Consider the following 14,888-nt stretch of genomic DNA (forward strand, 5'->3'; position numbering starts at 1 on the left):
TCTACAAGCGGCAAGACAGTAACAGTCTGGGTCCCCAGGTTTGCTCTTCATTTGGGTTTTGCATATTTACTATCCATTCTGGAAGACCTCCCTTCTGAACCTAGATATAAGTGGCGCTGGTGACAAAGTCCCACTCCGCAGCATGTTGGCCACAGGGGACCTGCAATGGCTTCAGAAGCTATCTTCCTCCCTCTGGAGCGCTGCCCATGAGCCCAGGCCACTGACAGCCCTGGTATTCTCCTAAATACCTCCTGCCCACTCAGGCATTTGCCACTTAAAGATACCTACTGCTCACAGTCCTCTTCCCAATACATGTTGAAGGGCAGGAACATGGTTGTTGTCTTTGTTGTTGTTATTCAAGGTAGTAAATCTTCCCCAGCCATCCTGTAGGTCTGCAGTCCACACCACCAGCATATGCACATGACCTTCATCAGTCCATTCCTGTCTACACTCTGTGTCCCGGAGAAGTGGTTAGGAACCTCTATAGATAACTGTATTGCAGCAGGCACAGGGGCTGGATATGCAGAGGCACAGCAACTCCTGAGACCAGACAGAGAGAGTCTTTTGCCTAGATGACTCTCAGTGCCTTGAGCCTCCCGATCCAAAACCTTAGTCACAGGATCTGAAGTGGTGTTTAGAAGCATAGAATGGTTGGGTTGGAAGGGACCTTTAAAGGTCACCTAGTCCACCCTGCTGCAATATGCAGGAATATCTAAGGACAACTAGATCAGGTTGCTCAGAGCCCCGTCCAACCTGACCTTGAATGTTTCCAGGAATGGGGCATCTACCACCTCTCCGGGCAACCTGTTTAGACTGACTGAATTTGCCACTTAGCGCCTGTTGACCGAATTTATAGGTCAATGCCCTTGCATGTGTTAGATCTGGGCTTAACTCCTCAACATACATGTTTTTTTTTTCTTCTTTTAGGAAAGTTGATGACAATTAAATACTCTCAAGCATCATAAAAAAAAAAAAGTTATTCATGGGGTACCTGAGCTTGTACAAAGAAGCAAAGCTATGCACACTCACACCCCAAAGGGACCGTCTCATTAGATCTGTTCTGCAGGGAGGTGTTTGCCCTGCTGCTGAACAGTTTTCCCTGGTAGCCTCCGCTGGCAAGTTGATGGAGAGAATATTACAGCATGCGCCATGGGCCTGGGGGAGAGATCAGACCAACATATCGGCAAAGGAGGCATCAGAACAAATGAGGGAGCACACGAGCTGCATTTCACGCTGAAACCTCTACATCCTGAATGACTGCAGCTTGTTTATGCACCTAATGGGGAGTGATGCAGATGGGAAGTGGGATTTAAAGCCATCACAGAACCTTAAAAATAGTACAGTGACAGTCATTGTCCCCTTTCTCAATTAGAAGGACAGGAAACGAAAACGCATGAGTGTGGAGGCTTTCTGCTCCAGCCCTGAGGGAATGACCCAGTCATGAGAATATAGGCTAGATATTGAAGCAAAGAATGAGAAACAGCAGGACACAACAGAATATAATTTGTGTGGATAGACTGTAGCAGCCTCTGCAGAAAGAATCACAAAACATTTTATTGAGAGAATATTTCATAATGCTGTGGGCAACTGCTCATCATCCACAAGTAGAAGTGGAAAACTGCTGGTGAGACAGAACAAGCTACCTCAATGGAAACACCACCTTTTTTTCACGGCGAACAATGTAGTAGCATTTTGCTAACATGGGCATTGTTTAGGGTGATAACAGTAACTATAGTAAGAGTTACATGATTAAACAGAGCAAAGAAAAATATACATCATGCATCACAAGGAAAATCTTTGCTGTGAGTCAGTCTTGTCTGGGAAGAAGCAGAAGTGGTGCTTTCTGAGTTTCTTGGAGCTAGAAGGGAGAAGCATTGAAGATCACGTGGTAGAGAACACCGGTGTATGGACCAGGGGATAAGCAAGCTCGTTTCTCTTTGGAACTGGGTGTATCACTGGATGCATTTTAAAAGGTATAAAAATGCCCATAAGGATTTTTCAGGGTGTTGACAGTCAGTGATGGCATGTCAGCAGCAAGATGATAGAAGAAAAAGGAGTTTATCACTGTTGGGGAGTGTTGGGGGTAGGACATGAAGAAAGAATGGGGCTTGGGGGAAGATGAAAGCCACATTCCAGAAAGGAGTTACTGCACATGCAGAAGGGCAGCCTCTGCTTGAGAAGAAACGTAGACAGGGACTGGGGGACAGTCAGGTTAGAGGAGGAAAGAAGTCAGCTCTGAGAGGCACTTGTGGATGAGAGTGTGAAAATCAAGACGAAGAGAAGAGAAAGGAGTGAGGATGGAAAAAGGAAACACGTGTTTGTGAGCAAAAATAGTTGCAGTTATAGGAAGTGTGTTGTGGAAACAGACTGCCTGTCCCAGGTGGTTAACTGTAACCAACTGTAGCATTTGCAAGAAGGATTTCCAAACTGCAGTCACAATATCTTTGTGCAGTAGGTAAGCACTGACAGAGAAGGGACGCAAAGACAGAAAGACTGAAAGACAACGGAGGAGTCTCTGTTGGTGTGGGACGGAAGGTGAGCATCCCTCACGCTCGGCCCCGAGTTAGACTTTGTGTTTCTTTGCTTGTGAACTTACACTGTGAGTGCCCCAGGCTCTGCTGGCTCATCATCAAATACACTCAAACACTGAAAGAAATCACTGCCTAGATCAAACTTCAGAGTGCTGCCAAATGTACCCCAAAGTGTAGCCTGTGCGGGACGCTTTTGCAACAAAGGGAGCAGTGTGTTCTAGCAATCCCAAGGGCCACGAAGCAGAAAAGGAGAAGGAGTAATTCCAGACTTCAGGCTATAATGACAGGAGAAAGAGGGGACAAATACAAACTGTTTATGGGACAGTGGGACTTGCTCCAATTGTTGTAGCTAGATCTATGCCAAACAAGCTATGCTGGTAGCTATTGTTACCCCGGGAGAGAAATAGATGTGTATTAATCACCTCTGCATTGGTATAACTGATAAGGTCACAGAGAGAAGAGGGAAGAGGTAAATTGCTCCAAAATAACTGTATTTCTCTATCAGAATTACTTTCTTGGAAAAATGTTTAAGTTTTTAAAGAAGACAACACATTTCTGAACCCTAACAATACTGATTTGTTTTAAAGCTTGTTTTCACAAAAAATAGCTAAAACTTTGCTCAAAGGAGTACATTCCCCTACTCCTTTATTGGCCTTCCCAGACGGTGGTAGACTTCGCAAGGACTCAATCCTTTGTGTGTGGTCAGCATGCTCTCCCAAAGGTGTGGTTGCTTTACACATGATTCTCTTCCTCCCTTAATTTTGTAGCAGCAGCAGCAGCAGCAGCAGCAGCAGCAGCAGCTCTTTTTACTATGAGCCTTTCTGGCTGCTTGTCTTAGGCTTACTTGGAGTGCAATAAAATCCTGTCCCAGGAGAGGGCTGCTCTGTTGTTTCAGCACTTCCCGTAAGCTGTTACTGGGAATGGGAAAGATGGTACTACCTGGAACCTTAGTAGATCCCAACATGGGATCATAGGCAAAGCTCAGGATTCGGCTATATCTTTTTCAGCTGTATCATTGCTTGAACCTCCATGTATTACTCTTCAGCTTCAGAATTAAAAGTATCCTGCAGAAACTTTCTCTAGTTAGAGTTGCTTAAGTTTGGCTCAAGAGACCTGAGCTGAAAATTTAGATCAAATCCTGACTTGACTCAGGCTTAGCTCTGATTTTAATTTAACAAAAGGCAAAGATTTGCAGGGCTTTGCAAAGATTTGAAGAGAATGAAACTCTCTGCCAGTGTCCATGTGAACAGGCTTTTAGCAGTAGCAGTGAAAGAAATTAAATCACTTTTTGAGGAAGAGTAAACCAACACGTGAAGATTTATTCACACAGTACAAAGTAGGAGCGAATCTGTAGCCCAGTCCTGTTATTCACAAATTATTTGCTACCACTGCATGACCATTACAAGGACTCAACCCCAGGAGTGTCTGCCAGGCACCACCATTAGTCCTTCGTGTCTTCTCTTCATCAGAAATGCTAACTGCATCTAGTATATTAAATATGATTTAGAAGCTGCTTTTCCAGCATGTTATCTGCACTAAAATTAGCATTATAGACATAAATAAATAGCCAGTTCTAAATGATTGTAGAACATGTTATCCCAAAGGATCCTAAAACATTCCCAGAATACAGATGGATAGCAGGCCAGAATAGAGTGTGCTGCACAAAAGCAGGGAGAGGGAAGGAGACAAACTTTTGACCTAAGGCCCTAGGGCATGAGGTCAGATCTCCTCCTCTCACAGAGCCGCATGAAGATTCTCATGTCCACACAGAGCAACACTGACCTCCAGGGTGGAAGTTTTATATCAGAGTGAGCCTGCAGGAAGTCACAGGGCTGTGGGGGTCCTTCTGCAGTTTGCACATGTTCTTCCAATGAATTCCAGGACCAGGACACACAAGAGGCTCCTACCCTACTAACGAACAGTTACCACATAGAGTAAGACCATCAGTTACATAAGCCCAGCTGAAACTGGTGGGGAGAAACCAGGTTGCCAGTTGCAAATACACATGTATTGTTAGTTAATTTAAGGAACAAGTTGCTGACCATGGGCCATCTACAGGAATTGTACTGTAGATGACTGTAGCCTCTATTGTGATAGATTTAACCAGAAATAGTCTTTGCAGAAGTGAACATCAGATGTAATGTCAGAAAATCTTTCATCTTCCTGTCTGTGACAAGAAGCCATGAGGTAGGAAAAAAAAAAAAGCAGCAAACTCAACAGGTGTGGGCGACAGCGAATGCTGACATAGCTATAACGTAGTCAGGGGTTAAATTAAAAAGTCCTTCTGATTATCAGATAATTTCCCCCATTGCCCACAAACCACTTCCTTTTCTACCCATGAATTCTTCCCCATCTTCACAGTAGACAGAAGGCTGGTACCTCTGTGTCAGGCAAGCATGAAGTCAGTTGCTGTAACTTTCTGTGTCCTCTGCTTTCAGTTTGAAGCCCTGTACGGTGAGTAGTATTTTGGATTATTCTCCTTGCAGTAGACGTCTCTATGGAATATAACTCACTCAATGACGGGAGATAGTAAATAAGTCATGATAGCAAGGGGTTGGAGGAATAGAGGTAATTAAGAGAAAAAGACTGCTCCCAACTTTAATATCACTCAAGTTGGTGGGAAGAGAATTCCTGCCAGCACAGGACATTTGCTCTAAGATGAAAAAGTACAAGTTTTCATTGCCTATATTCTTTAGTTCATCTGCTCAGTGTTACCCTCTAGCTGTTTAGACTGTAGTGCTCCAGCCAGCTTCCCTTGCTGAGCATAAGCATGACAGTGAATGGCTTAATAAAGAGAAGCAGAGTTATTGATATTAAACATGCTCTGGTTTGGGCAGGGAATTTTTATACTATGAAAAATGTATATGGCATGGAAGAGTGGACGAGATTGTTTTGGTGCAGGCTTGAAACACAGACTGACTTAAAAGGAAGCGTAGCATTCCTAATGCTGTGTTTGAGAAGGCGCACGGTGACAGCATTGACCTCAGTTCAGCCATAAACATGGATGTAGCATTTTACAAGAGTCAGTGTTTTATCACCACTACACAAAGTAAAATACCGGAGCTCACATTTATCTGTAGTCTCTCTGAAACCCACATATTACCAGGCCGGGATGGAATATCTGATGGGATATCTGACAATATCTGATTAAGAAGAGTCTACATACACTGTCCAAGAATGTGGACATATAAGTAAGATGTGTCATGATATGATGTGTCATATAAGTAAGACCTGAGATTCAGTGCATGCAGTTACTAAGCACCATCTAAACATGTTCCTTTGAAGGTCATGCCAAGGGCTACTGAATATATTTGCTTCTGAAATTCTAGTGAATCAGGATAGGTTTCAAGTCCCCCTCTGGAATTTAAGTACTCCTGAGGTTTCATACAGAATTTAAGCTTTGATTTAAATAAAAACCAGTTCCCAGCTCTTTAGGCAATGCAGATACCCTTCTGAAGGTTAACTAATACAGTGAGAGTATACTGAGTTTTCAGATAGATTGAAAAATAGATTGAAAAATGGGTGAAATCACAGGGAAGGAGGATTGTGATCAGTATCTCTAAAGGGACATGAGCTGCTCTTTTTCTCCTTGAAAAGTTATTATTAAATCTACTAACAAAAAATCCTACCAATTTTGTTAAATATTTCTGTTAGTCAATTTAGCAGGTGTACTTGACCAGCATGCCACATGCCACTAGGACCATGTGGTCCTAGCCACATGTGGCTAGGACTATCTAAAAGGCCATTCCTTGTGGGAAGAAATAGGCTGCAATTTTAACGGTGCAAATAATTGTTCTATCTGATACCAGCAATTCTCCCTTCTTTTTCCGTTCCTTCAAATATGGACGAGAGGATTTGGGCAAGGGACTGAGGAGAGGAGATGGCAGGAGAAAGAGACTACCTGTAATAAGTAATGGTAACTCTCAGGTCTTTTACCTTACAGTGCTTTCAGCATTAGAAGTACTAATTATTGTCATTCTTGCTAAAAAGAAAAGGGCTGTAAAAGATCAGCTTTATGTAAGACACATTAGCACGATAGTCTCATTTAGAGAACAAACTAGCACTCCACAGAGTGTTGCCAGGCACTGTGGCAAAGTTTTGGGAGTAAAAGCAGAGTAACTTCAGAGATTTTGGGGTTTTTTTGACTTGGCGATTCGCAAACCCTACTTGTGATCTGTGGATAGGGTCTTTCAATGTAAAATAGTCACAGAAGGTGATCTATGTGTATATATGTGTTTTATAATTTGATAACCCAATTGTGATAAAGAAATTGTTTGTAAGAGCCTGGAGCCTCTCTGGTGCCTGTAGAGGAAGGCAGGCTATGGGATTTTGGAGTAAGAGCTGTAGGATTCTGCAGCACTTGAGGCCCTTGCTATGGAACATTGCACATGAGCTTTTGCACACCAACATTTGCAAAGCATTATGACTGTTCACCCACAGACCTCCTGTTGTCAGCACAGGAGGAAATCATGGTCATTTCTTAGAAGGTCTGAAATATTATCAACAATGGCTGCTGTGTTAGTGGTATATTTTATAAGAGTTTCCGTATTTCACAACATATGTTATGCCATAGAAATAATTCAGATTATAGATGGCTTCCTAGAGTAATTCTGGCCATTACTCGCTTTGCCCAGAAGCATTGCTTTCCTTTCTTAATCCTTGACTCTTGAAAGATAGGAACATGAGTTTTATGCATATGACTAATGACACTGAATTGACAGTGTCATTTTTCAGAGTGCCTCAAAAGGTCAAAGCTATAGCAACTTAAAAAACTGTGTGTAGTTTCATTACACATTTAGTATTAACAAAACAAATGTGTTTGTTTTAAGGGCAGGCTCTGCACTCTGCTTACTTATCATGAGAGGCAAACATACCCAAGTGAAATTGCGCTTGTTCTTTTTATCAGCTAATTAGTTTTCTGAGAGCTGCGGCAGATAAACTGCAAGAAAACCAAGCAAGATTATTCTATTCTCCTACCCTAAACCCCAAGTTTTATAATTAATCAAAAGTGGTTTTTAAACTTCTGTTAGGACCAAAATACGTAATGGATTGGTGATGTTTGCAAATAGCATTGGGTCCGCCAAAGAGCAACCAGAAAGCTCAAAACTGCAATCCCATTAAACAGAAAATAACCTGCCTTCCATTGGCCTCAGTGTGCAAGCACACTATCATAGAAATTCCCAAACCTCTGCCAAAGTGCTTTCCCACTGCGGTAAAGATGAATACAAGATGGAAATGTATGTGACTGTAAATACACATATACAGAGAATGTACAGACACACACTTTTTCATAGTTTAACATAGCATATGTACTTTTGTACACATGTTCATCTCTTGGATTTACATCCGAACCACAGTATTTGTCTCGACACTCTGCTTCACACGAGGTGAGCCAGCAACAACTCTACACAACTCCATGATGTGACACTGCTATGAAACAAATGAAAAATTTGTTTCCTCTTGTCTCAAAACCTTCATTAGCTCTTTTACGAAAAATACCAAAAAGGAACCTTACGGCCAAATCTAAGCATTTTTACTACTGAACAAGTGAGATTCTTCTGTCAATTTTCAACAATACTGTGATGTAGTCTTTTGTTCCTGTATTTTTTGAGGTAGTATCAGGGAGGTTTAGGGAATGAATCTCTCAATATTATTGGACGTTTAAACCCCAGTTTCCTATCTCCCATCCCACTAAATGTACATTTCTTCTGACTGTAGCTTGGCAAATGGCATCCCGAATGTGTCTGGCCATTAACCACGGAGTGTTACAGGTCCATAGGATTACCCTAGGAATGAACGAGTACAAATGGGCGCAGGAGAACAGCCATCAGGCACAGAGAGCGGGAAATATGCCACCTTTTAGTATGCAGTGAGAGCACTCACATTAGGAGGTGATGCAGAATAGCTAGTGCATTGGAAATTCATATCTCAGCCATTGTGGTCATCCATGTAGACAGTTTTGTGTTTTAATCTCAGGCACTGTTAATCTCGTTTTAAAACGTGCTCCCTTTATACGATGCTAAGCACACTCTTCTATATGGTCACTTGTTTCAGAGGAATACTAATTGCATCACATTTACCAAAATGCTCATTCAGAGAAATACATTATTGAGTCTTTCCTGAAAATAGGAAGTTAAGTCTCCTGGGCCTGAGAGGATACAAAATGATCTTTCAGCTTGCCACGAGGTCACATGAACTACATGCTTAATGATCTCTCTCTGCCCTTTCCCATTAAAAACAAGGATTAAAACCATAATCTCTGACAAATATTTTAAACCATCCTGTATGAAAGGGCAATTTCATTAGCTAACAGCAAAATTGAACTATTCTCAGTTCACAAACTCTCTGTTCTCACAAGCAGAAAAATGAAATTCAAAGCTGTTGCTTTAGCACTCAGGGTAGGGTAGCCCTGCGCTCCTCTCGGGCATTGGGGCAATATGGCACCCCTTGGCTCTGTAGCTGCCCCGACAGAGTCAGCATCAGCCTCTCAGACGACCAGTGACAAATGTTGAGGTCTCAGCTACAGGTGGATGCATCTCAAAAGTATCAGGTCAGCTTACATATTCACCATGCTCCCTAGCTTCTGCTATATTGATACACTTGTTTTTTCTTCCCTTCCCCAAATAATTTGTCTGTCATTGTGCCTAATTTTAAAGGTACATGTTACCAAACGACAGGTCATCAAACTACAGAGCATTTTAAAAGACCTTTATTTCAAATGCTGTTCTCATAGTAGCTGTTTTCTTTCACCATGCAACATGCAAGCCATCAAGAACTGTTTCTGTATTTGACCTTTGCTTTCAGCTTTTCAGACTATATACCAATATGAGGGCTTGCACTTTCTCTATCTGTGCCTTCAGCGTATCTAGAGCTCTATTTCACTGTGGGTTGGTGAGCTGTGTGTTTTGTCTGTCTTATCTTCACACCAATTGTACAAGATGCCAAATACCTTGTCCGTTATCACACACTTAAGTAATAGTCCTGAGAGAAGTACAGATATTAGAGCTGTCACTGAATTAGATAAGGGTGCTGACCGTGCACAGTAAACCAGGAAGAGTGTGATAACTAGGAAGAGGGTAAATGAATCAAAAAGGAGTAACAGCTTCTGTTGCTTTCCAACTGAGCATCACAAAGTGTCTTCTAGAAGTCCGTTAGCTTATGTGTCACACTAAAAATATCTTAAACAAGTATAATTCATTGCAATGCCCTTGCTAATGGTAGTAATTGGGGAACATGAATTCAAAGAAGGAAAAAGCATTCACAGTAAAAGATTGCCTCTGTCCAGAAAGAGTTGAGAGCATACAAAGGTACCCAAATGAGAATAATCTTCTGTTCCTGTGCATATGTAGACTGGATGTCAAAGATAACAGTTGCCTTGGGAAAAAGGTTATTTATACTGTGTAATCAGTGCAATGCCTGGCACAGCTGGGGACCTACTCTGTGTGGATGGAGACTACCATGTAGCAGTAACAACAAGAACAGGATGGTGCATCAAAGTCTTGAAGTATTTGCCCCATATTTTCTTAGCATTATAAAATCCTGATGTAGAGTATATTTCAGTCTAAGCAGCCTCTGAAGGACATACTTAGGCTACCAGAAAACAGCAAAAGCAGATACAGTATTTTTCTACTTGTCTGTGTACCTGCCCATGTACCTGTCTGTACCTTTAATTTTAGGGCACTGCAAAAAGAAAAATACCAAATGAAACACTATTTCCAAATGAAACCAGGAAATTCCACTCTCAGTATTGCCATAGTGGGTGGTGATGGAGGCAGCAGCTTAAAATCAAATCCAGAACAACTGAAAATGTGCCTGTCTCCTGTAATGGAGGCTGCCTATGCACAATGGACTGGATACAGTTTGAGAATCATGAAGGGAAAAAGTTGCTATTGAAAAAGGAACAAAACTGTATGCATTGCTTGAATATTTTCTTGCTGCAGCATCTTTTCTTGCTCCAACACATGCAAGTGTTGGAGCATCTTCCAGATATTCATTCTGGGTATGCCACAGGAAGATGTTTTGATGCAGTGTTAAGCAGTGGGGGAAACAGAATGAACATAGACCAAAATGAGCATTTTGGTCTGGAAACAAAGTATAATGCTAGCTCATTGCAGGCTCTGCGTTCATGAGAACTCAAAAGTATGTTCTTTTATTTGGGGGCAGATTTCCTCAGTATTTTGGGAAGAATTTTACTTTCACCTTTGCAGAGGTGTTTTAAGAATTTGTAAATGCTATATGTATGATCAATATTAATTATTGCTCAATGCATTTTCTTTCTACTTTGATTTTTATATTTTGTGCTTTTATCACATTATATGATTTTATAGTGTAGCACAGACAGGATCAGATAGGCTAATGACACAAATTAGAAAATAACTTCAGCATCTTGACATTGCATGGCTCAGGCCCTGTTCCTGCATCTCTCTCCTTGAATTTTAAACAGGAAACAATTTTGTATTTTTCAGGAGTTGATAGCTGCTCGTCAAGACCATGCAAAAATATAGGTAAGACACATTTGCATAATTTGGTTTATGGTTTCAAATGTCTTTCTAGATCAGAAAATACTGCCCTTAAAGAAATAAAATGTCATTTTTTTACAGCACACTTTAACATAGTTTTGTCCGAGGGAGTTTCCCATGCTATTGGTCGCTGACTTTTCAAAGTCAAGCTGTGACGTAGCAGGAGGTTCTCTATCAGTTTACTTTCATTTTGTTCTCAAATAAATTTGCAAAATGAGACTTGCACAATATCTGAGAGTTTTTCAGACAGTTTTTGGGAAGGTCACAGAATCACACAGAATCACAGAATCATTAAGGTTGGAAAAGACCTTTAAGATCATCAAGTCCAACCGTCAACCCAACACCACCATGCCCACTAAAGTATATCCTGAAGTGCCACGTCTACAAGTTTTTTAATACTTCCAGTGATGGTGACTCCACTACCTCCCTGGGCAGCCTGTTCCAATGTCAAATGTGATTTCTGGATTGCATGTGGGTGCATGCACACAGCGACATTTGTCCTCTACTTCTCACATTATGTTAGTGATAAAAGTGCTGTAGCCATCTAAATAATTAGGCTTAAACTTTATGTCATGCCTCAAACCACTATCTACTCTAGAAAGGAAAGATAAGTCTTGTGGCTAAGGCACTTATGTAGGAGTTTTGGGTTCACATCCCATTTTAAGTTTTCAGCTACATCTTAGGGTGTAGGTTATGAACCATAAACCAGAGATCATTATCATCATTTTTGTCCAACCTTGTTTTATCTATGAATAGGACAATCAGTCTGAAGCAGGGATTATATGTCCATATAGTGTTTGGTCCAAGAGGGCCTTTAAACATTTTCAAGTAACTCATTGATCCAATGCTAACAGTGACCTCCCCAGCCTTATAGAGAATAACAGGCCAGGTCTCATCTCATTTATTTTCTCAGTAATGTCCGGCATGACCAGAATGATGCACTGGTATCTCATTGTACAGGCTGCTTTCCACAGCCATACTATTCTGAATACCTTCCTACATGCCTTAAGTTTCAATCACATGGTTCATTTGCTTTGTTTAAATGAGTTTCTCAACTTTTTAGGGATTCTTTTCATTGCTATGTGAGTGACTGTATTTATTGTTTTCATGTCTTCAGATCAGCCTCATGCCTCTGACCCGCAGATGACGGTGGAATTTGGAAATGGAAACTTCAAGTTCACATTCCCCAACCCCAAAAATGTGAGTGAGTTCAGCATGACCCTCTTTAAAGGGCATGAAAAGAAGGAGATCTGTGCACTCCATTTGAGTGAGGAGAAGGTTATCCCCAAGAGCAATGTCACCTACTGTCAGACAGAGTATTCAAATAGCAGCACCACTTTCATTCTTAAAAATCTGGAAAGAAAGCATATCGACATTTATACCTACTGCCTGGAGATGTTCTTACCCCCTCCTTATATAGATTGCCGTCTGAAAGAAACCTATTTGTACATCCAAGGTAAGTTTACTTCTCCCCTCACTTCAGTTTACAGATAAATAGACATTTGCCATAGCTGTGCTGCAGTGGAACATGTGACTAGAGCTTGCACAGATATTTCCAAAACAGCTTAAAACTGCTTAGCAGGGGTGGGTAACAGTCAAGCTGTGTTGGCAGGCTGCTCGGGATGGCCTCTCAATATTTATTCATATTCTTGGGCAGGTTTTGCAGGCCATACCGAGCTCTGCATATTGTTGGTGGCACTCAAGCTAGCCAGGCTACATCTTCCAGAGTACTGCAGTCCCATTTTAGCCTGCAGCAGAAATTTCTCATTGTCCATTTTCCAAGCTGCTGAATGTAAATTTTAAGATTATTTCTAACCAGGGCAAAAAATCCATTCTGAGAGCTATATTCTTGTGCCTAGGATAAAAAATAAATCAGCTGTCAAATATCTGTGCTAGTAATGGTATATGGAATTCTCTGCTGCTACACTGATGTGAAGAAAATGGTGGTTACCTCTCTGAAGCAGGCCTTCAGCTTTAGAGCCTTCTTAGAGCTGAAGAGATCCACAACTGCAGAGAATTTTTGGCAAAGACAAAACAAAGACAGAAGCTGAAATGCTAAAGCTACAGTTATGTGGTTGGGTCAAATTATCTCTCAGATAATTTGAACTTAAAACAGCTTCTCAGAATCAAGCTGTGACATCCTTTTTTGTCTGCAGTGTTTCCCAAAGCTGTCCGTTTCATTTGTGTGGATAGCCAGATGCTCATAGCTATTGCCAGATTTCTCATGCCCTATCGTATTTTCTCCCAGATCTGGGCAAGGGTAATGTTGTGTCCCTCAGCTTGCCTTCCTATCCAGACATGACTGCCAAAGTCCACCCTTCCTTTGACAAGGCTGCCCTTTAAATCACCTGTGGTACTCGCTGAATGTAAGCTTAAGCCTTGCTCAGATCTGAAATTCCATCACGCTCTCGCCTGGCTTGGTTTTTTTTCAGTCTGCACTTTCAGCCCTGTATACCAACAGTTTCACCCCTTCTTCTGGAAAACTGCAATGGTCTGCTTCCTCCTGAATACACTTTTCCAACATGGCTTTTCATCTCAGGAAAACCCTTCTCCAGACCTCACTTTTGCTATTTTATTAGTATGAAGAGAAGAGGGGAAAGAATTTCAAAAGTTATCTCCAGGGGGTGAAAATGCAAATTATCAGTAATTACTCTTTTTGCCTCCCCATATCCTGACGAGGAAGACTGCATTTCACTGGGAGTCATGTCATGGATAATTATTGGCCTGCTCATGTTTGCCATGATTTCCTGTGTCTGCTGTGTTGTAGCCTGTTGCTTAAGGAACAAGGTAAGCAAGCCTATGAGATTCTGGAGAACCCTCCTTCCAAGGGTCATTGATGGGGAACTTAATTTAATGAGATTTAGAGGATGGGACAGGCACATACTCACCAGCACGTGTTGTGTTTTTTGACAAAGAGATTGAGTTGTTAATTTACCACTGGAATTCAGTCATTGATGACAGCAGCTCAGATTTAATTTTTCTAAGACAGAATTGTTTATTGATTTAAAGGCTAGAATCAAAGGAAGGAGGAGGAATGCTGCACAGATCAGCAAAATTACTTTGATAAGCAATTCACCTGATTGCTTTCTTCAAGACGGGGAAACAAATCATCAGTGGAGCAATTCCAGCTCCGTTCTGGAGCAAAAGCACTTAAACAAAGAACTAGTTGGCTCAGGAAAGAAAGATGACCATGGACATTAGTTATTCTTTTGGACAATGTGTGTTTTTCATTTTCAGTTTGTTTTATTCCAAGTTTTCTGCGTGAGTGCCTGTCTATTCTGACTGTAATATTCCCACTGAAAACAGTGAGAGTAACTGCCCTACTTAAATAACAAAGGCAGGAGTGGAGGATATTTGTGATCACAAATTAAACTCATGGCATTTTCTCTCTGTTTGCAGAATCAGCAGTGTGAATCCAACTCCCATGAGTACAACAGTGAATACATGCCCATGGCAGCAGTGAATGCCGCTAAAAAGCCAAGAATCTGAGGTTGTATTAAGCCCAGTTGTACTTATACTTCTTGTATCTGTTGCAAGGCTTTCTCTGGGAGGGAAAGTGTCTCCCATTGATTCTAGGTGGGTGTGTGTGTAGGTGAGATTGTTAGAGTAGCTTGTTAATGGTGTTCATGCTGCCATGCTGCAGGAACAGGAATTGAAAAGCAAAATCTCTGGAAATCTTTTGAATCAGTGGGCTAGTTCCCAGAAATGCAGCTGCTTCACATCAGTGCAAAGTAATGATCCTATGCATGAGGAAGAGATGTGAAACTGTTCCATTCAGATTCTTCAGATGATGCGTGGTACCCAAAATCTTTCTGGGGAAGTGACTTGCTAGACTTAC

The 14,888-nt window shown here is 41.4% G+C and overlaps 1 protein-coding gene across 1 annotated transcript; it reads left to right on the plus strand.

Annotated features, from left to right (window-relative positions):
• Window positions 1-4,915: 4,915 nt before the first annotated feature.
• On the plus strand, window positions 4,916-14,539 carry ICOS (inducible T cell costimulator; the record flags this gene model as incomplete). The annotated part of the gene is made up of 6 exons (XM_082001564.1): window positions 4,916-4,985; window positions 10,997-11,035; window positions 12,168-12,506; window positions 13,207-13,310; window positions 13,730-13,837; window positions 14,450-14,539. Exons 1-6 carry the CDS (start codon window positions 4,928-4,930, stop codon window positions 14,537-14,539), a joined length of 738 nt encoding a protein of 245 aa, XP_081857690.1. The 5' UTR covers window positions 4,916-4,927.
• Between the last annotated feature and the right edge of the window lie 349 nt (window positions 14,540-14,888).

This window comes from Phaethon aethereus (assembly GCF_964289735.1).
Source record: "Phaethon aethereus genome assembly, chromosome: 6".
Lineage (NCBI taxonomy): Eukaryota > Metazoa > Chordata > Aves > Phaethontiformes > Phaethontidae > Phaethon > Phaethon aethereus.